Source organism: Saccopteryx bilineata, chromosome 2 (assembly GCF_036850765.1).
Source record: "Saccopteryx bilineata isolate mSacBil1 chromosome 2, mSacBil1_pri_phased_curated, whole genome shotgun sequence".
Classification (NCBI taxonomy): domain Eukaryota; kingdom Metazoa; phylum Chordata; class Mammalia; order Chiroptera; family Emballonuridae; genus Saccopteryx; species Saccopteryx bilineata.
The window spans coordinates 308185166-308205945 of record NC_089491.1 but is presented as its reverse complement, the minus strand read 5'-3'; the positions used below and the strand labels follow the sequence as shown (position 1 = coordinate 308205945).

The following is a 20780-nucleotide window of genomic DNA, read 5'->3' as shown; positions in this document are numbered from 1 at the left end:
AGGGAGGGGCTAGAGAGGCCGCTGTCGGACAGAAGAGAAACAGAAGCTTCCGCTCCGCGGAGAGACAAGATGGCCACGGCAAGAGACGGCTCTGTGGCTGACCTGGAAAGTCAGGGTCTTCTTCACCTTCTGTCTTTCTGCATTCTCCTGGCAGGTGAGGCCTACCCCCACCCATGAGCTCCACTCTGTGAGGAGAACCCGCCGGGTCAGCCTAGCCGCGAGCGCCGCCGTCTCCCTTCTGGTTCCCGCTGCTCCTCTATCCTCCCACCCTGTAAATCCTCTTTCTCTTTCGTTCCCACGACAGAAGTTCCTCCTTTACCTGGAGCTGAAGGTCCCCTTTCTGCCATGGCACGTCGGGTCGCCCCATTTCCATCTCCAGACCTCCTCCTGGACTCTCTCCCACTTTATCAGGATGCCTCATTTTCCCCAGAGCTGCAGCCACCCCACCCACAATCAGAAAGGACAGGTGTCAGTTGAGCTTTCTCCCCCACGCGTTTAGGCATTTCAGGATGAAAGCAGCCTCGTTCTGTGGAGGCAGGGCAGCACTTATTAGGAAAGTAGATTCCCCGTTTCTTCCTTTGTTGATTTCACCATAAAACCGCGTTCCTGTGCTTTGCCTCAGTTTGTCTCATCAGTATTATGAGACAAAAGTAGGATATGGGTACTCTTAACTGTTCAGGCTGGGAAGTAACGATTCAAGGAACTTCAGGCATTTACAATGCTATATGGATTTTTAGTTTGTCAAGCTTTAAAATGTATATAACCACGACCATACCGTCCCCTAAATTCACACTGATTTCAAAGATCCCCAAAGGAGAAACTGTAGCCGCCCCACACTGAGCAAACACAAATGAGCTACGGACGATAGATTTACTGACAAGTGTGTGGCATAAGTTTTCTCCCGATTTTGTTCAGACTCCTAGAAAAATATCTCAGGTTTTTAAAATTGCAATTTATATTATTAGACTGGAACTCCTTTTATTAACTAATTAATAATGTATATACAGGCTAGAAAAGTAGAAGTGTGGTCACCAATGCAACCAGACACCGGTACATCTGAGGTTAAATACTTTCCCTTTGACAAATGAAGTTTTCTCTCTTTTAGTTTCACTGTCAGTTGCTCTATGTAGAATTTGTAATAAACCTTTGAGGCACACAGCTGGGTCCATTTATATGTTCCAATAAGGTGCCTAAGAAATGAGAAGAGTGGACATTACTCCCATTTCAGAAAGTATGAAATGGCCAAGCCATACAGTGAGCTAATGACAAGATAGAGGCTAGTACTATCATCTCTCAATTTTTCCTAACACTTTTTATTTTATGATTAGGTTTGTGCAGTGGAAACTCAGTGGAGAGGAAGATCTACATCCCCTTAAATAAAACAGCTCCCTGTGTCCGTCTGCTCAATGCCACTCATCAGATTGGCTGCCATTGTGAGTTGAGGTTGGGATTTGTGTTTGTGACTGTTGATATTTCAGTCTATGCCCTATATATAAAGATCCGAGTCCTGCTTTGGAGTTTCAGCACACAAATTAAGCTATGTGGGTAGGAGCTGATAGATAACCATTTGTCAAGCCAGGCAAGATAATTAGGAAGAACTAACATTTAATAAATACTGTTTACTAATCTTCTTAAATATGCATCTCATTTAATCCCCATGATATAGCTACTATTATTATCTCATTTCACAAATGATGAAACTGAGACTTAGAGAAGTTGAGTAACTTTTCCAAGATCACCTTGCTATTAAATTATGAAACCAGGATTTAAGTCCTAGTGGTCTAGGTTCTAAGCTAGGACTTTTTTTTTTTTTTAACAGAGGCAGAGAGTCAGAGAGAGGAATAGACAGGGACAGACAGACAGGAATGGAGAGATGAGAAGCATCAATTATTAGTTTTTCGTTGTACATTGCGACACCTTAGTTGTTCATTGATTGCTTTCTCATATGTGCCTTGACCGCGGGCCTTCAGCAGATGGAGTAACCCCTTGCTCGAGCCAGCGATCTTGGGTCTAAGCTGGTGAGCTTTTGCTCAAACCAGATGAGCCCACACTTAAGTTGGCAACCTCGGGGTCTTGAACCTGGGTCTTCTGCATCCCAGTCCAACGCTCTATCCACTGCGTCACCACCTGGTCAGGCTAAGCTAGGACTTTTTTTTTTTTAATTTTTAATTTTATTTTATTTATTCATTTTAGAGAGGAGAGAGAAAGGAAGAGAGAGAGACAGAGAGAGAGAAGGTGGGGAGGAGCTGGAAGCATCAACTTCCATATGTGCCTTGACCAGGCAAGCCCAGGGTTTCGAACCGGCGACCTCAGCATTTCCAGGTCGACGCTTTATCCACTGCGCCACCACAGGTCAGGCCAAAGCTAGGACTTTTAACCGCTCAGTAAGTTAAGTAGAAAACTGATCTTTTCTAGAAAGCTGTATATTCTATGCAGTCCAGTCATCACCTGTACTCTGAATGCTCTTTTTTGAACCAAAATGGGCTTTTTAAAGGCAATAAACTGTTTGAAGAGAAGGCATTGAGAAAACCCTAAAATTGCAAGAGAGATTAGTAAAGCATTTGGATTTGTCTTCATGCATTGCAAATGTGTTCCAGAAGAGAGTACCATGACAGCATGGTTATAAAACTATGAAAGGGAGAAAAAGTTGCGGTCTAAAGAGTGAATCCCAGTTCCTTTTCTGCTTAACTGGCCATCTTCAGATTTTGTTCTATGGATAGTAAGTAGCTCAGTCAGAATGTAGTTTTGCAGGAAACACAATCAGATCTTGGTTTCTTCATCATCAAATTGATCACCTCAGAATTTCAGTTTACTGTTATAAAAACAGTTAGCACATACCTGTACAGAGGCTAAAAGTGAGACTACTAATAGTAGATCTTTATTGGTTATGCTGAGTAAGTAGTGTAATTTTAGCAGTACTGTGTGATTTTCCAATTTTGTAGGAGAGAAATGGAACATTGATGAGTGAAGGACTTGCTGAAGGTGGCAGTTACTACTTTTTTTTCCTTAAGATTTTATTCATTATAGAGAGAGGAGAGAGAGAGAGAGAGAGAGAGAGAGAAGGGGGGAGAAGCAGGAAGCATCAACTCCCATATGTGCCTTGACTAGGCAAGCCCAGGGTTTTGAACCGGCAACCTCAGCGTTTCCAGGTTGACACTTAACCCACTGCGTCACCACAGGTCAGGCTGAGTTACTACTTTTCTACCCAGTGTTTCCTGAGCTGTACTCTATGTTCATTGTCCCAGGTCTCTGCTATAGGAGGTGCTGGGAGTAGGTTAACTGGTTCCAAATGATTTTGGACTTAGGTTTTTTGTTTTTTAAATTTTAGAGAGAGAATGAGGTGGGGCAGAGAGAGAGAGAGAGAGAGAAATTTGATCTGTACCTCTGTGTGCCCTGACTGGGGATCAAACCCACAACCTCTGTTTATTGGGACTGCTTTACTCAACCAAGCTATCAGGCCAGGGCTGTTGGACTTAGTACTTAAACTGAGTTTGTGGATAGAGGGGAGCAGATTCACTGTGGGCTAAGATCAAACTGCTGGTCTTGCTAGAACCTCACTGTAGTGCAAAAGATAGAACCCCATCCTCCTGGAGCTGGCCTCCCAAGATATCACATTTGGGGATGAGTCATTCTGCTGTGTGTTCTTAAAGCAGCCCTGTGGGAAGCAGAGCAGTAGTAGAGCCCAGTGCCAGTGCAAAGAAACAAGTGGGGAGGGGCTGGACTCTGGCCACTTCCTCATTAAGATTTGTTTCCTTTTTAGCCTACTCATTTATAAGCCTTTCTTCATCATATCTGTCTTTCCTAAGCAAGATACACCTTTAATTAGGGTTGCTAGCATGATAAAATTAAGGAGAAAGAGACTCAGATTTAATTTTCAGATTATGCTCTGTTTCTGTTGGATCTTTTAAAAGTGCTCTGAGGGTTTTGTAGGTCTCTTTTAGTTCTCTCCTTTCTTCCCTTTTTTAATGTGCCCGATAGTATGAGATAAATGGGGTGGAGGTGGGGGGAATAAACTTCTCATTGAAGCCCCAGAGAAAGTAAGCAAGTTATTTACGACTACATAGTCACACATTGGGACACAGATTAGAATCCAGGTTTTTTAAGTTCATTGTCATAGCTTGTCCTCTTCCTATCCTCCTTGAAATTATGTATGTTTTATTTGTAGGGTAGCTGTTTTTTTTCTCATGATTTAAATGCTATGGAAAAGACTATTGTCTTTTGTTTTACTTAGAACTGTTATTGGTAGGGATATCTTTACTGTTGTTATTTCAGAGTCTGATATGCCTCTATATATTAGTATTGTCACTATCAACATAAATATAAGTATTTACTGTATATAAAACACAGTTGAATGTCTTATATATAGTATCCATGTCTAGATTTTACTAGATCTCATGGGATAAAATACCAGGCTGACACTTTGAAAGTGCTTATGGTTTTTGCCTCGTGCATGTTACAGGTATTTTGGTGCCTTGGTCTATAGGCATAATTCTCATTCCTGGCTGTATATAATAATGAACCACATGTGATATGCTTTGAAATTACACATACTTGGGCCTCACCTTTAGTGATTTTAATTTAGTAGATCTGAGGAAAAGCCCAAGTATCTCTGTTTTAAAACTCCAAAGTGATCTGATACATAGCCAGGGTTGAGAACTGCTATAAAACAATTTATGAATAACACATCCAATTTTCAGTGAGATGTCTCATGAGGAGACCTAATAGTGTCTCTACATAGAACACTAGGGACCTAAAGGGTATTGCTATGTGGAACTCAAGGCATTCTGGATTGTGGGTCATCCATTCTCTAGTGTGGTGCTTCCCAACCTTTGTCATGTCATGAGACACATAAAAAATGGCATTCTGGTGCATACAATGAAATGGATGATATTTGTAGGGCATCCTGGGGTAATGGGTGAGCCTGCTCCTGGCTGGGGGTTACCAGCCTAGGGTCTTTGGAAACCCTAGGTCCCCCAAAATGAGGGTAATCATCAGTACATCTCTAATCCACGTAAGGCCCCTCAGTTGGGAAACTCTGTTCTGGTGGCCTCAAAGTTCTTGATAAACTTGACCTAAAACTGGGCAAAGAGAAGCAAAGCTATTCTTAAATAGGACAAAGGAATGGAGATCTAGGGAGGTTGCTGAGGCCAATGACGTCTTCGCATGTTTTCACTAAGGAAGATTCAGTGGTAGGGTGGTGAGCTAGAGATTTAGAGCTGGCCATTTTCTATAGAAAATACAGGTTTGAACATTTTATGTCTGTTGTCCTAGAATCTTATATAAATGGCTAAATGAGATTGAGGGAAGAGGGCAAGAAAATGAAGATTGTAGAACCTTTCTGACCTTTAATGAACAGGCCTCCTTAGGAGACTCTTGCCCTCCATCCCCTCAAGTGAAACAGGGGCCTTTCAGCTCTTTAATTCAAGTCTGAATGTGGCTGCATTAACCCAAATGTCTTGTGTGACATGTTTGGGAACAGGTGCTCTGCAGTATCAATGAGGCAAACTAGAATTGTCAACTGTGGAAGCTTTAATACGACCCATTCTGTCCTGCTAGCTTCCATTAGTGGGGATACAGGAGTTATCCATGTAGTGGAGAAAGAGGAGGATCTGCAGTGGGTGTTGACCGATGGCCCCAACCCCCCTTACGTGGTTCTGCTGGAGGGCACACTCTTTACCAGGTAAGAACTGGGTGTATCTGCTGGAAACTGCATGCAGAGAGGGGGATATTCAGTGAAAAGTTCTCACACTTGTGAGTGAAAACTTCCCTTGGCTTCTTTGGTCTGATCAGGACAGGGGGTGGGGTGCACCTTAAGGAAAGATGCACTGTCAAAAGGAATGATCTCAGTGACTGTATAAGTGGAGCTGTAGTGAGTAAGGACCCCAGGGGAGGGAGAAGGGGTGTGCAGGGCCCTCAGACACAGGGTCGATGAGATTAAACTCTGAGCTCAGATTGGGTCATCGTCCTCTTAGAAGTTAGAGACTGAAAAGGCAAAAAAAGAGTCAACAGTTTGATTCTCTTAATTCCCCATTTGTTTCCATCCTTGGAGGCAGGATATTGGGCTGCCCGATAACCTTCCTATCTTCCTTCGTGTCATTCTCTCCCTGTTCTAGGAAGGTGATGGAGAAGCTGAAAGGGAGAACCAGTCGAATTGCTGGTCTTGCAGTGTCCTTGGCTAAGCCCAGTCCTACCTCAGGCTTCTCACCTAGTGTGCAGTGTCCCAATGATGGGTTTGGTAAGAGCCCCAAAGAATCAGTGGAACCTACTGTCACTGAGAGCTCATTGTTGCGTCAGTCTCATCTCTTTGTGTATGTGTGTGTTTGGTGGGGAGAGATATATGTCTGTATGTCTGTGTCTGTGTGTAGTGTGAGCAATTGACTCCCAAACAGAAGATAGGGTTTCTTTGTCTTTGCCATCTATCCCTTCCCTCTCCTGCTTCTCCTTCCACTAACCTTCCATCCTCACTTTTGTCACATGCTCATATCTCTAATTGGCCAGTTGAGGGCTCCCTGATACTAGTGTCTATTTACTGTGACAGGTTGATGCTCACTTCTTAGAGTCCCCCTTCTTTGGAACTCTTAGTCCCAACCCTATAATATCTTAGCATTCCTCTCCTGGTCCCTGGGTGCCAGGTGTCCCAACATCCTGTCCCCCCTCTTCAGGTATTTACTCCAACTCCTATGGGCCAGAGTTTGCACACTGCAGGAAAATACAGTGGAACTACCTGGGCGATGGCTTGGCTTATGAAGACTTCAGTTTCCCCATCTTTCTTCTTGAAGATGAAAATGAAACCAGTGTCATCAAGCAGGTAATAACTTTGTGAAATCCTAGCGGTTCCATTTAGAGTTTATTTTTAGGCTATCCTCTTGTTTGGAGGGAATCTCATTCTATTAGTGCACTCTCTGAAAGACAGTTGCTTCAGGAAGAGCCAAGAAATGTATTTTTCTCACATTCCCCTCTCCCATTTCTCTCCTGCCTTTACAGCATTAAAGAATTTTAGACTGCAAGAAAATAGAAAGGATATTTTATATGAAACAAGGTATAGAGCCCTGGTTAAGAACCCTTAATATGGTAGAAGGGTCGTTGGACTAGGAATTGGGAGATTCAGTTCAGTAATTTCTGAAGTTCTTTTCAGCTATAACCTCTAATTCTAGTCTATTTTCTTCATTTTAACAGACAGAACAGTTAGGAGATTTATCCAAAGTTACATGGTGGGTTGATGTCCCAGCAGTCTTGAGTTTGATTTTTGATCTCCAGTTCAGGCTCTTTATATCGAATCACATTGGGGACAGTGGCTAAAACTCCTAATTGGGTCAGGTCATTTGATATAGGTTAATTTCATCTGCCCCCAACTAAGTCATTGAGTCTGTGCCTCTTCATACCTCTTGATGAGTTTTTCTTTGATCTTCTAGATCCTGTGGTTGTACTGGACAACTGTAGCTCAGGGACAGATGTGGGAGTGGCTTCATGATAGAGCTGGGCCCTCCTCTTTCTGGGAAGTATGGGAGGGACTCCACAGCAGGCTGCCTCAGTGGGGTCCATCTCCCCTTCTAGTGCTATCGAGATCACAACCTGAGTCAGAATGGCTCAGCACCAGCCTTCCCACTGTGTGCCATGCAGCTCTTCTCACACATGCACGCTGTCATCAGCACTGTCACCTGCATGCGGCGCAGTGTTATCCAGAGCACCTTTAGCATCAACCCAGGTAGGACAGAGTGGAAGCGTGCTGGGTGTGCCAGGTGGGGATAAGGGGCCAAGTCTGGGAATGTGGGAGACCTGTAGGGAAGGAGTGGGCACAGGTGGGGAGTGCTAGGGGAAAATGTGGAAATAGTTCTCAGTAATCATAACTTGTCCCTCAAATGGACAGTAGCAGAGAAACTAACGTGGAGGAGTAGAAATAGAGAATGTGACTCACGGAGTCCATGGGGTCAGAGAGGTCTTTCATATTTTCTTTTTAGCTACCTTCTCCTTTACACTCTTTGTGTCCTACTCAGAAATCGTTTGTGATCCCCTGTCCGACTACAATGTATGGAGCATGCTTAAGCCTATAAATACATCTGGAACATTAGAGCCTGATGACAGGGTTGTGATTGCTGCCACCCAGGTAAGTGTTGGCCCCTGATCAGGTTGGGCAGGGCCAGCACAGAAAGGGCAGAAAGGCCTCTGTTGGCATATCAGGTTTCAGAAACGCTACAGCGGGAGCCTCAGATGGAGAGGGATCTGGGCTGTGGGAATCTGGCCTTCAGGACACAAGTATTTTCTTGACTGAAACAGGAGAGGGGTCTGGGGCCTGCTTCTAATTTCTATTTTCAAAGTGTACCTCCCTGCCTTTTCTGCTGGACCCAGCTGGACAGTCGTTCCTTTTTCTGGAATGTGGCCCCAGGGGCTGAGAGTGCTGTTGCCTCCTTCGTTACCCAGCTGGCTGCAGCGGAAGCTTTGCACAAGGCACCCGATGTGACCACCCTGCCCCGCAACGTCATGTTTGTCTTCTTCCAGGGGGTAAGGGCTCTCTAGTTTGAGTGGAATGGCCAGGAATGGGGTGGAGTGGTAAAGGTGGGAGTGGCCATCACCTGGGGAAGATGTCAGTACTTGACCTAAGTTGTTATTCAGCAGAGAGCTTCTGGATATGTCTACATGTATCTCCCCTTCAGAGTCCCCCATTTTGGGAAGGCTCTGAACCCTGATTTGGAAGTGGTATACTGCCCCCCTCCCTTCCCCACTGGTGCCATGTGCTTGAGGCGTTCTTTTATATCTATTCCCTGCAGCCCTTCACTATCACCCCCCCAGGAGCCCTGAGGCTCCTGACTCTCCCCCCTCCCCACAGCCTGGCCCTGGAATAAGGGAACAGCAGCTGTGGCCGAGTCAGGGGAAATGTGGGAAGACAAGAAGTGTAGCAGCCGATATTTGTGCCTCAGGCCTTACTGAGGCCACTCTATCCATTTTTAGGCTCAAAAACTCATGTGATATATACATGTGAGGGACAGTCATAGCTGGGAGCAGGGTGGGGAGGAGGGCTCAGTCACATGACTGTGAATCCTGGCCAGCAGTTGAGATGCCATGATATAGTAACCTTTGTGCTGAGAGCTTTGATCTGGCCTCAAGGAACCAAGGCTGCCCTAACCCTCTGGAATCTTTGTTCCCTTCCCACCCATCTCTGCTCCTCAGGAAACTTTTGACTACATTGGCAGCTCGAGAATGGTCTATGATATGGAGAAGGGCAAGTTTCCTGTACAGCTAGACAACATTGATTCATTCGTGGAGCTTAGACAGGTGTGCAGCATGTATCCTTCCGCACTTCTTTTCTACCTAAAGTCTCCTCCTCTTTTGTTCTGTTGTCCTCACTGCAGGTACCACTACCTCTTCCCTTCACTTCTCTTTTGATCCCACTCCTTTCTCACAGAATGGAAGGCTGATTATAAGTGTTGCTTCTTCATCCTTCCCCCAGGTGGCCTTAAGAAATTCATTAGAGCTTTGGATGCACACAGACCCTGTGTCTCAGAAAAATGAATCAGTACGAAACCAGGTAATCTGAACATCTCTCCCCCTCCTATTTTCAGCAGCTTGATACGGGCACCCCCTTGCATTGGCCATATCTCCACCAGCACTCAGGGCCTGTGAGGCAGGACCTTAAGTTGGGTGTTGGCTGAAGTGAACACCACGGCTGTTGCAGCTCTCCAGCAAAAGCCATGAGATCAGCTCGTGTCACTGGTTCCATGGGATGGATAGTTCTCTGATCATTTGGTGCCTAGCAGACCATTGCTGGCCATTGAATTCAGGGCAGTGCCTAGCTCCCTTCTCTCTCTGTTGCCCTATGGGTCCAGTTGTCCAGGCTGTGCTGCCCCATTCCTGGCGTGTCAGACTCAACCCAAAATGCTCTTCACTTTCCTCACTACCTGTTCAGGCTCCTTCCTCCCCTCAGTACCCTGCTTTAGGCACTTTGTTCCTAGGAGGTCTCTTCCTGCCACTGCTGCTTCAGTGTCATCCCTGCTCTGGGCTCCTGCAGCCCTTACCAACTGAATTGTCTATTTAGTATTATTTGTCCTTCCAATTTTGCACAAGAAGTAGTAAGTGAAGCATCTACTGAGGATAAGACAATTCTGAGGGTAGTGGGCTTTTAGCTATAAATACAAAAAACACAAGATCTTTTCTTTTTTATACCATAATTTGTAAAGGATGGTAGGAGCTGCAGGAAATTTGGGGGGCCTTGGTTCTAAAACACTTGAGGAATTTAGATCCAGGAGGGCTTAGGGCAACTCCCCAGCTGGGTACTGAAGTAGAAAGTATTTCAGGACTAAAAAGGGACCTCCCACTTGCCATTCCCCAGCCTCTCAGGAGTTAATTCTCCTCCCCTCTTCCTCCTCCCCCCAGGTGGAGCATCTCCTAACCACACTAGAGAACAGTGGTGCTGGTGTCCCTACTGTTGTCCTTCGAAAGCTGAACCAGTCCCAGCCTCTCCCACCATCTTCTCTGCAGCGCTTTCTTCGAGCACGAAACATCTCTGGTGTTGTTCTCGCCGACCACGCTACTGTTTTCCATAACCGGTAAGAATTGCCTAGCCTGCATTCTTTTCCTTCTTGGAGCGAGTCTGCAGTCGAAGTCTGTAGAAAGAAATGTCTTTTGTGTCAAGAAAGATCACTGCTTTTCCCTCTCTCCACACCACCTTCCTCAGAACCTCAGATCAGTTTTTGTTCTTTGTTTAGTGGCCTGTTGACATCTAACCTGGTCCCCTCATTTGACCTAATGTTCATATTAGAAAACAATTCTCACTTTAACCCTTTCCTGCACAATCATCCTTGCTTGTAGTTCCACCTCCCGCAAGCTTTCTAGGGGCCTGAATTCCCCAGGGCTACCAGTAGAGGGCATCAACCCCAGCAAGAGCACTGCAATGATGATAGCGTTCTTACCGTGTAGGATAGAGTTATCTCTGTCTGGGGCTCACCCAAGGGTACTGCAGACCATACTCTGAAATGTCACATATTCTTGCCATGTGGTAAGTGCATGTGGTTCAGTGTGAGGATATAGTGAACCCTCAGTTGAGTGGAGCTCCAGAAATAAGGGATGAGGTCTGTTAGTCACTTCTTCTGGTCCAAGGCACCCCTAAATTGCCTCTACCTTGAGCCTTGGGCTATCAGGGGACTTCTTACTCAAACTGGACTGCTAAGCCTCCAGACTCCCTTCCTCTTCCAATGGGTCAAAGGGTTTCTGAGTGAAGATGCTTAAGTTCTGATTCTCTGACCCCAGCCCAGTAGCAGCTTCTCCTTTATCTTGGGCAGCGACGCTTCTGGGGCATAGGGTCAGTTCTCCTCCCCCAGTTTGTCATCCATATCACTTTTGTTTGAGGGGTGATTCATCATTTGAACACCTTTAGGACTTAAGTGGCTGACTTGATTCTGTATGGGACAGGCATTTATTGATGGTAAAGGCTAGGAGCTCTCTTCTCTTAGCCCTGCTTCTAAGATCTGTCTCCTTGGGCTCCTCAAGGAGGCCAGGGTAGTTTCACCCAATGCAGTGTATTATATATCTGTGAATAGATGTGCTAGCCGTCCTCTACTTTCAGCCACCCTCAATGTCATGTTCACTGGAACAGTCAGTTGCCCTGATAATGTGTCGCAGGCTTCACTGAAAGTCATTTTAGCCATCCTCCTGTATCTCCAGCCCAGATGACAAAAAAATATCTGTGATGTTTAAAGATCTTCATTCTGATCTCATTCACCTTTCCTACCTTGTCTGTTGGAATAGTGTTTATATTGAACTATGGCCACCCTCACGCCTACCTCCTCATTTTCCACATCTTCTTCAATATGGAAGCCCAATCTCTCTACCCTTCCCAGATGATGGAAAATAAAATGCCAAGCTGCTACATACGGGGCATTTGAGGGAGGGAAGGAGCAGGCTCCTGAGTGTAGCTAAGTCTCGTGTTGGCTTTCCCGGCAGCTATTACCAGAGCGTTTACGACACTGCTGAGAACATTAATGTGAGCTACCCTGAATGGCAGAGCCCTGAAGAGGACCTGAACTTTGTGACAGACACTGCCAAGGTAGCACTGGCCTGGGCTGGGTGGGAGCACGGGAAGCACAGTGAAGATGGTTAGAATGTTACTGTTTGGGGCTAGAAGAGGAGGCCCACTCAGCCCCCCTCCTCACCTACCACAGGCCCTTGCAGACGTGGCCACAGTGCTGGGGCGTGCATTGTACCAGCTTGCAGGAGGAACCAACTCCAGCGACACTATTCAGGCTGATCCCCAAACAGTAAGAACAAATGGGCCCTGCCTACTTTCTGTCCAGTTCCACAGCAGGCTGCCTCAGCCTTGATGGATACCCGGTCTCCACCACCTTGGAATTCAGCATGCCTGTGTGTGCCTGTAAGGACACCTGACACCTAAGAGTTCTCAGCTGGGCCTCATCTACCCCTTCATGAGCCGGCCACTGTTCCCCAACCCCAGAGTCTATCTGACCAGTCTGGTTTCTATCCCATGATTGGACGTCCACTAATCACTGTTCCTGGGCTGCAAGTCACAGACTTCGTCTTCTCACTGTCCCAATCCTAGGTTACCCGCCTGCTCTATGGCTTCCTGGTTAGAGCCAACAACTCGTGGTTCCAGTCTATCCTCAGGCAGGACCTAAGGTCCTACTTGGGTAAGCACCTGGTGTGGAATGGGACCCTTAGCTAAGGGAAGGGATAGAGGGTCATCATTTTACTTTAATCTTTACTTTTTGTTTTTCCCCGTTTCCTTTTCTTTCTGTTTCTCTTCGCTGGCTCTGGCTAATCCAATCCTGGGCTCTTCCCATCTCTGCCCATCTGCACTGCACCTTCTGTTGACCACCTTCTCCCTTCCCTGTGGTCTGCACTCAGGCGACGGGCCTCTTCAGCATTACATCGCTGTCTCCAGTCCCACCAACACCACTTACGTTGTACAGTGTGCCTTGGCAAATCTGACCGGAAAGGTCACCAACCTTACTCGAGAACAGTGCCAGGATCCAAGTAAAGTCCCCAATGAAAACAAGGATGTGAGTGGTAGTGGGTATCAGAGTTGCCCCGAGGGTCCCTTTCCCTTGGGCGAATTGGAGGCTCTCCTAGGCCCAAATGGACCCAAAGGCTTGGGATGGAGAGGGGGAGGGGTGCAGCCCTTTGAATTTGAGTGTTGAACAGGCATTATCCTGAGTGAAAAAGGACCATCTAAAGGGTAAAGGGAGGAGTGAGAGAAGGTCACTCAGCCCATATTCTGACCTGTCTTCCTGTGCAGCTGTATGAGTACACATGGGTTCAGGGCCCTCTGAACTCCAACGAGACAGACCGGCTCCCCCGGTGTGTGCGATCCACGGCGCGACTGGCCAGGGCCTTGTCCCCTGCCTTCGAGCTCAAGCAGTGGGGCTCTACCGAGTACTCTACGTGGACTGAGAGTCGCTGGAAAGACATCCGTGCCCGGATATTTCTGATAGCCAGCAAAGAGCTTGAGGTGAGATGAGGAGAGAGGTGGTGTCAGAGATACACCTTTCTATTGCCTTCTGTCCCAGACTCCCTTTCATCTCCCATTACCCAGATTTGCCACAGAAACCTATTGCAAATCTGTCCCTTGTCAGCTAGTATGCCCCATTAGGAAGCTTGTCTTTATTGATAGTTTGCTTCTGCATTTATTGGGGAGATATGTTGTCATAGAGACCCAAGGGGAGACTCCTAACCCTGTGGTCCCCAGTAGTAGTTCCACAGCTCCAGTCCCCCCAGCATTCCCACCCAGCATAGCCGGGATGAGTCAATCCAGTATTTATCGAGTACCTGTCACAAGTAAGTCAGTAATGTAATTTCCATGAGAGAATCAAAGTCATAGGTTCTGCCTTAAAGATGCTTAAAATCTAATACAAGACAGAAGCAAGAACAGAGGTACTTTGCTTCTCTTTTAAAATGGGGAGACTAAATCTCCAGATTGGGGAGATGTTGCCTATGATTGTTCAGTGCTTGGTGCTTGGAGCCAGCTCCAGAATTAGGTCCTGGCTCCCAGCCCCAAGCAGTACCTCAAGCTCCACTACCATAATCTGAGAGCACCTCTCTCCCCCTGCAGTTCATCACCCTGACGGTGGGCTTTGGCGTCCTTGTCTTCTCTCTCGTCATCACCTACTGCATCAATGCCAAAGCCGATGTCCTTTTCATTGCTCCCCGGGAGCCAGGTGCTGTGTCTTTCTGAGGAGAACACCAGCTTCTCCTGCCAGCTCTGTGGTTCATTTCCTAGAGCATTTGTCCTGCTGGGACAGTAACCACTAGTTTGTCACTGGAACTTCTCTGGGCCTTGCTCAGACTGGGATTAATATAAAGAAGTGGAACTGCCGGAAAGAGACAGTGAGAGATAAACAAGTTTCCTCCTCCCCCAGCTCACCCTTCCAGTCTCCCCTTTCCCATTTTTTCTTTCTCTCTGCTGCCAGATTCTGGAATGATCCTATTTAACTCCTAGCCATCCACCCTAGATTACCCTTCCTCAGGATCCCTCCTCCACTCCTTCCATCCTGCCCTGTACCTTCCTCTACTCCCCACCCCACCTCTGTACCCATCCACCTTCCTGACCAGGAAGAATGACTTGAAGGGTTAAATGCCAGGAACAAACTACAAGGAAGCCCTGAGGAGGAGGCTGGCGATCTGTGGGCCGAACCTGCTGCCTCTGCCGCCGTTCTGTCTCCAGGCCCTTAGATGGCACATCAGGGTGGGTGTGCTGCTGGGTGGGTATCCCACCTCCAGCCCACAGTGTCAATTGTCATTTTTATTAAGCTGTAAGATCTAGTTTTGTTGTTTTTCTTTTGTTTGTTTTTGTGTGTCTGTAAATCTTTAAATAATGGGTTTCATTAAAATAGACTATTCCACATGACCTGTAATGCGTCCCGGGCTCATGAAATTGTTGCTTCATGTACTCTCTTCTGGGTGTTCAGAGGCCCAAGGAGGAAGGCTCTGTCAAACCAGCTGGAGTCCTGGAAGAAGGGCTCCTTTTGGAGCCTTGGAGCCCTGGTTTCTGTCTCACAAGAACAATGTTAGCAGGGCTTCTTTCCACCTTTGTATTTGACATTCTTCAGTCACTCTGAGATGCTGGCGAGGGTACAGAGAAGAAGTAGATACAGCCCTTGAGTAGCTCCCAGTTGGGGTAAGGGGAGAGACAGATAGACTAGACTAAACAGGATTTAGTGAGATAAATGGGATAATTACAGAGTATCGAGTGCTGTGATATAGCACATAGTGGGACTTGGGCAGTGTTGTGACGTTTAGAAAGGCTGCACAGATGACGAGGCCTTAGAGGTGTGATTTAGGTTCGCCAGCTGTGGAAGTCCAGAGCCAAAAGAAAACACGGGTCATGTTGAGGAGTGGTGAGTTCTTCACTCTGCCCGAACCATAGGGCCAGCAGGAGAGGCTGGGGCAAGGCACGAAGACCTGCTGAGGAGTGGAGGCTCTCTGTTGATGGGGGTATTTCATAGGCCAAAACGAGAAGTTTGGGGCTCTTCTAGAAAGAACCTTGGTTCTTTGGAGATCCTCTGATTCCCTTGGTTTTCATGGAGGCAGAAGTCTGGAGTGTCGCAGTACTGCTAAACGATAGTCAGTGGCTGAGTCAGCTGAGGGGACAGAACTGGCAGGAGTGGCTCGAAGCCAGCCTTCTCCCCTCACTGGCCACGCGGCTGTCTCCCACATGCCTGGGGACAGCAGAGATGGAGAAGAACTGGCCATTTTCAGAGTCCCAAATCCCCCTCTTAAGTTTTTCTGATTGGGCTATTGACCTTTTCAAATCCTGCTGAGAGGAGGTAATTTTTCTCCAGTTTCCTCCCAAGTTCCCTCAGGAGTATGTTTGGGTTCTGGGATTGGAAATCCACACTGCTGCTCCCCCCACTATGCACCCCCTCAGTCTGAACTAGAGAGGCTGTGTGCTGTGCTGGCGGAAGCTGAGCGCAGCTGCCACCATCATCTGGGCTGACTGCACACCCGCCTTGGCCAACAGGTTTCCCAGCGGACAGGGCACTAATTTCCTCATCCTGCTGGTGGCTCCAGGAAGCAAAGAGGTGGCTGGCTACCAGTAAGCGGGCTGAACAGGGAAGCAGAGGACTGGGCAGATCAAGGGGACAGGGTGAGCAAGAAAGAAGGCTATGAGATGGGCCTTCAATAGTCAGTCTCTGCCTTAGGAAGAATCCTCAGCACAGGCATCTTTTCTGCCTTCCGTGCAATCCCACTTCACAACCCCCACCCCGCCCCTCCAAAATACAGAACCAAAACACTGGCTCTTTCTATGACCCTTAGGTAAGCCAGACTCAATGGCAGGGTCACAGGCCCTCAGGTGACCCACTGGGGCTGCCTTTCTGAGACTGGTCTGGCTCCTCAACAGGTAACTTTTGTACCCTGGAGACCATGTTGGGACTGGCTGGCAGCATCTTAGGGCCACAGAATTCAACTCCTAGCCTCCCTCCTGCTTGTTCCAGGTCTTGCTCACCCCTGTACCTTCTGAAATTCATGTCCCAGCACCTTTTCCAACAGGTCTTCCCACCCTTTCTGCTCCTACCCATTGATGGCTCACACCGACCTACCAGCCCCATGCTGCAAGTTGAATAACTGACATCCCTGCCTCAGGACCCGGCCTCTACCTCTTATGACACCTTGTCTGTCAACACTGATGGCTTTCCTGTCAGCTGGCCTCTCCCCAGCTCCTCTTCCGTTTCCCACATCTTGCCCACTGCTCCCGAAGACCCCTCTTGGGAGGAGATTTTCACCCAGAGTCTGGTGTTTTGTACTGAGACTCCACCTTATACAGTAGGACATTGTTTCTTCTAGGGAGTATGGAAGACCTTAGAGTGCTATAACTTATTTGATAGGGGAAACAGTAGCCCAGAGGAATGATGTTGCTTGCCCAAGGTCACACAGTAAATTAGAGCTGAGACTAGAACATTTTGTATAATCTCTGCTGGCAGCTAGAGCAGTAATAAACATTTATTGAGCATGGCTATGGATGTGGCACTGTCCCAGCATCTTAAAAGGGTGTGGGATAGTCTGCCTCCCCTCAGACTGAAGACCCAAAATGGCAGGATGGAATGTGACACAAGATGAAACAACCAGGCAGCAGCATGTGCTCCTTGCAAAGCAAAATCAGTGCTGTGAACAGTTTCTGCCCCAATCCAGAGGATGGAGGGTTTGCTTTGGGTGGGGCCAGTAAGGAGGAGCTTCTGGTTGTGGGAGGAGCACGGACCAGATTTTCTGGTGTGCCTTGATGCTTTGGAAAGGGCACAACCTCTCTTTGGGTCCCGGTGTTCTCATCTGTGCGATGTGGAGTTGGTAGCTCCTTGAGGTCCCTCTGCCCTGGCACCAACGTCTGGTTCTGTGTAGCCTCCCTTTCTCCCTTTCATCTTAATGTCCTCAGGGCAGGGCTAGTTTAAAAGGTTGATGATTCATGAACTTTCTTAAGTATTGGGATCAATCTAGAGAGGGAGGCCTGAGGAGCAATTATCGTCCTCGAACCCAGAGAAGGAAGGAATTTGGGGAAATTGTGGCATAATGCCATAGAAAAGAGGCTCGTCTCTCACATCACATCTGCATAAAAAGCTTGGCAGGAGTTGCTGAAGGTTGAGCTTGGGAAGCAGAGACCCTCGGGTGGTTAGGGTTGGAATGGGCCTCAGGTCAATTCTTTCCTGAACCCTCAGAGGTCGAGGAGCTCCCACAGTCCTTTTGTGAAGGGAAGCCACAGCCCCTGTTCCTAGCCAGGGAAAACTTTGAGCAGGAGTGCAGCAGGTATCTCAGGAGGCCTAAGATGGTGATGCAACTGTGCATAAATGTTACCAGCCTCTGGCTCAGGCTGGCGGGCTGCTCAGGGACTGGGGGCTGGGACCTTAGAGTCCCCACTCTCCTCCCCCACCAACTGAGAAGAAGTTAGAGAAACTGGAGGGAAAGGAGGAAAAACATGAAAGAGGGCATGGGGTAGGAGGTGGCTGGGAAAGAAGTAATAGGATGTAGGAAGTAGGGACACTTAGTAGGGCTGAAGGGGAGAGGGAGCTTGGGAGAGTTAGAGGAAAGGGAGCCTGAGGGGAGAAAGGCCAGGTGGGCGTGGCTAGGAGGGGAGTGGGCCTGAGCTGGTGGTGACAGATGGGTGGACACAAAGAAGAGAGCTTCAGGGAAGACAGATGGATGGGGGAGGGAAGAGAAGAGGCTGGGGGATGGGGGATGCAGTGGTCGGAGGTCATAATAAGATTGGAGATGGGCTCTGAGCTAAGGAGAGGTGAGTGGAGAGGAAAGAAGAAAGGGAAGGCTGCCTTAGGAGACAAAGGCTGCCAGGCTGGGGGCCAGGGACAAGAGAGGGCTTAGGGGCTTGGGCGCTGGAAAGGGGGAGCTTCCAGCCAGGCTGGCAGCCGAGTGACAGACTGTGTAGTTAGCCAGAGTGGAGAACCGCTGTCACCTTCTACAGGAGCAAAGATGGAGACAAAGAAAGACCCAGTGGAAGTAGGCAAAGAGCACACCTCAAGATGGAAGGAGGTCCAGGACTTGCAGCTGTTCCTTAGGAACACAAGTGCTTCTGCTTGCTTTGTTCCTGTGACCCAAAACACAGTGCCCCAGCCACAGGCCACTCTCAGGAAGGGTCAGACAGTGTGGCACAGCAAGGGTTAACACTGTCTGCTCTCCTTGCCAGCCGCTTGCCTGGTTGGGTCCCCAGGGCTCCCCACATATGTCACCCTCTCTCCTGCCAAACCTACTGCTTCCAAACTCCTCAGGCCCTCCCCCCACCCTCAAGGACTAGGCCTAGGCCCAGGCCCCAGGGTCTTCCCTACACGCCCACCTCCCTTCCCAACAGTCTACCTCAAAGGCTGTGTGGATATAAAAAGAGATTTTAGTAAGCTGAAAAAGAGAACACCTATAGAATGCAAAATAACAAGCATAAAGCCATTGGCATACCCCCACCCTCAAACTCTGTCCCTCCTGCCCTCCTTACAGCAAAGAGCCCCACACACACTCCAGGGTTTTCCTTTCCCCCCCGACCTGAGCTGGCCTCAGAGCGGCCCCAGCCTTCCTCAATTATAACGCCCCATATGCGTGTGTATGAAACCTCGCCACCTTTAGATCACTGTGCACAGATGTAAAGGTTGGGGGAGCACGTCACAATTTACCTGGCACTTTCCCGTGCGTTGTGTGATTACAGTCCTATGCAGAAAGCAACCTTGTTCCTACTTCACAGATGACAAAAGCTGACTCAGTCCAGGTTAACTGACTGAGTCACCCAGGTCTACTGGCCCCAAGTTTGATACAATTAGTGTTCTTTCTACCACTCCATGCTTTCAGCTCCTCCTCATCACACATTTATGTTCTCTTTAGCTACTCTCCTGAGGAGAAAAACTGAATCCCTGAGTGGTGGCTGGCTGGGGGCTCCGGAGCCCAGGATCCTGAGGTGACAGGTGCAGAGGAGGAAGAGGTGGTCCCAGAGCACCCCCAGGTCCCCCTTTACTGGCATACCTCAGCTTGCACTGGGGAGAGCAGGGGCCGGATGCTTCAGGGCTGGAGGTTGCAGGGTCAGAGGATGTGAGCCAAAGGGCCTGAAAAGAGGCAGGTCACAGGGATCTGGTTCCTCCCTTCTCTCACTCTTTCCCTCCAACGTCCCCTTCTGCTTTTAAGGGCTCTCTAGGTTCTGCTTCTGTTTTCCTCCATGTCTTACCCTGTGAGATCAATAACAGTCCCTCATCTCTGTAGTTCTGTTTATCACGTGTCCCCGACTTGTCTCTCGTCGGGGATATTTTTTTGGTTCCTCACAGCTGTCTGGGTTCTGCCTCTGCCATGTCTGTGTGTCTCCACCCTGACTTGGGGCTTTCCTCAGGACTCAGGTCAGTATCTGTCCATCCCCAAACATCCGGTTTCTCCACACCTGTTTCTTTCAGGTCTGTGTCTCCTTAATGGTCTCCTCTTTTCAGGTCTGTCCTCATGTTCCTGCCCTACTCATATCTTTTTTTTTAAATGAAAACACTTTATTTATTGATTTTACAGAGAAAGGAGGGCGGGGAGTGAGAAGTATAAACTCATAGTTGCTTCACTTTAGTTGTTCATCGATTACTTGCCATATGGGCCTTGACGGGGCAAACCCAGGGTTTTGAACTGGTGACCTCAGCAGTCCAGGTCAATGCTCTATCCACTGTGCCGCCCCAGGCCAGGCCCCATTCACCTTGTTCCTCTGAGTCTCCCACACAGCCTTGGCAACCTGGCAATATGGCAATACTGCTGCCACCTCCCCTTTTTTGTCTCTATATCCCATATGTCTCTCTCTCCCTGTGACGTCTTCTCCATGTCTGTTACCAATGACTCTGTTTGCTCATCTTTCTCTCTCACTGGGTCTGTCTCTCCCCACGTCTCTTCCTTCATTTCATCTGCTTCCTTCCCATCTCCCATTTGTCTATATATCTGCTCTCCCTCATGGCACACTTGCCTGAGTCTCTCGGTCTCCCAGTTTCTTGGATGAGATAGAGGGCAGGAGTGTGGGAGAGGTAGAATTGTTGTTGCTGGGGGCTCATTAGGTGGAAATTGGTTTTTAATCAGCACCATGGCAATGATGATGCAAGTACTGAGATGCCACCTGATCCCCTGCCCCCCCCCCCGACTCCCCTCCTCAAGCCTCCTTTCCCCTCCAGCTCAGCCTGTCTGCTGCTGTCCAGGTACCTGTCTGGGCCTGCCTAGGGGGGAGTTGGCATGGGTGAGCTTGGGGAGGAAATGCAGGACTCCCCTTCGGGAATTCCTTACACTGGAGAAAGCCCAGAAAAGATTGATCAGCAAAGGAAATAGCAAATGCCTCCAACAGC

General features: G+C 48.1%; 1 protein-coding gene across 1 annotated transcript; it reads left to right on the top strand.

The window, feature by feature from the left end:
- Window positions 1–22: 22 nt before the first annotated feature.
- Window positions 23–14851, top strand: NCSTN (nicastrin). Its single transcript, XM_066261665.1, has 17 exons — window positions 23–154; window positions 1329–1433; window positions 5557–5680; window positions 6114–6235; window positions 6663–6808; window positions 7555–7705; window positions 7995–8104; window positions 8347–8499; window positions 9166–9270; window positions 9446–9523; window positions 10369–10541; window positions 11935–12037; window positions 12153–12248; window positions 12548–12635; window positions 12853–13007; window positions 13244–13456; window positions 14057–14851. Exons 1-17 carry the CDS (start codon window positions 70–72, stop codon window positions 14177–14179), a joined length of 2130 nt encoding a protein of 709 aa, XP_066117762.1. The 5' UTR covers window positions 23–69; the 3' UTR covers window positions 14180–14851.
- The last annotated feature ends 5929 nt before the right edge of the window (window positions 14852–20780 follow it).

What these genes read in the sequence shown, in the direction of transcription:
- NCSTN (XM_066261665.1), top strand. Translation starts at nt 70, where the DNA reads ATGGCCACGGCAAGAGACGGCTCTGTGGCTGACCTGGAAAGTCAGGGT. An exon ending in TTTCTGCATTCTCCTGGCAG is followed by an intron (nt 155 to 1,328) that starts GTGAGGCCTACC and finishes TTTTATGATTAG; the next exon opens with GTTTGTGCAGTGGAAACTCA. An exon ending in TCCCCAATGAAAACAAGGAT is followed by an intron (nt 13,008 to 13,243) that starts GTGAGTGGTAGT and finishes CTTCCTGTGCAG; the next exon opens with CTGTATGAGTACACATGGGT.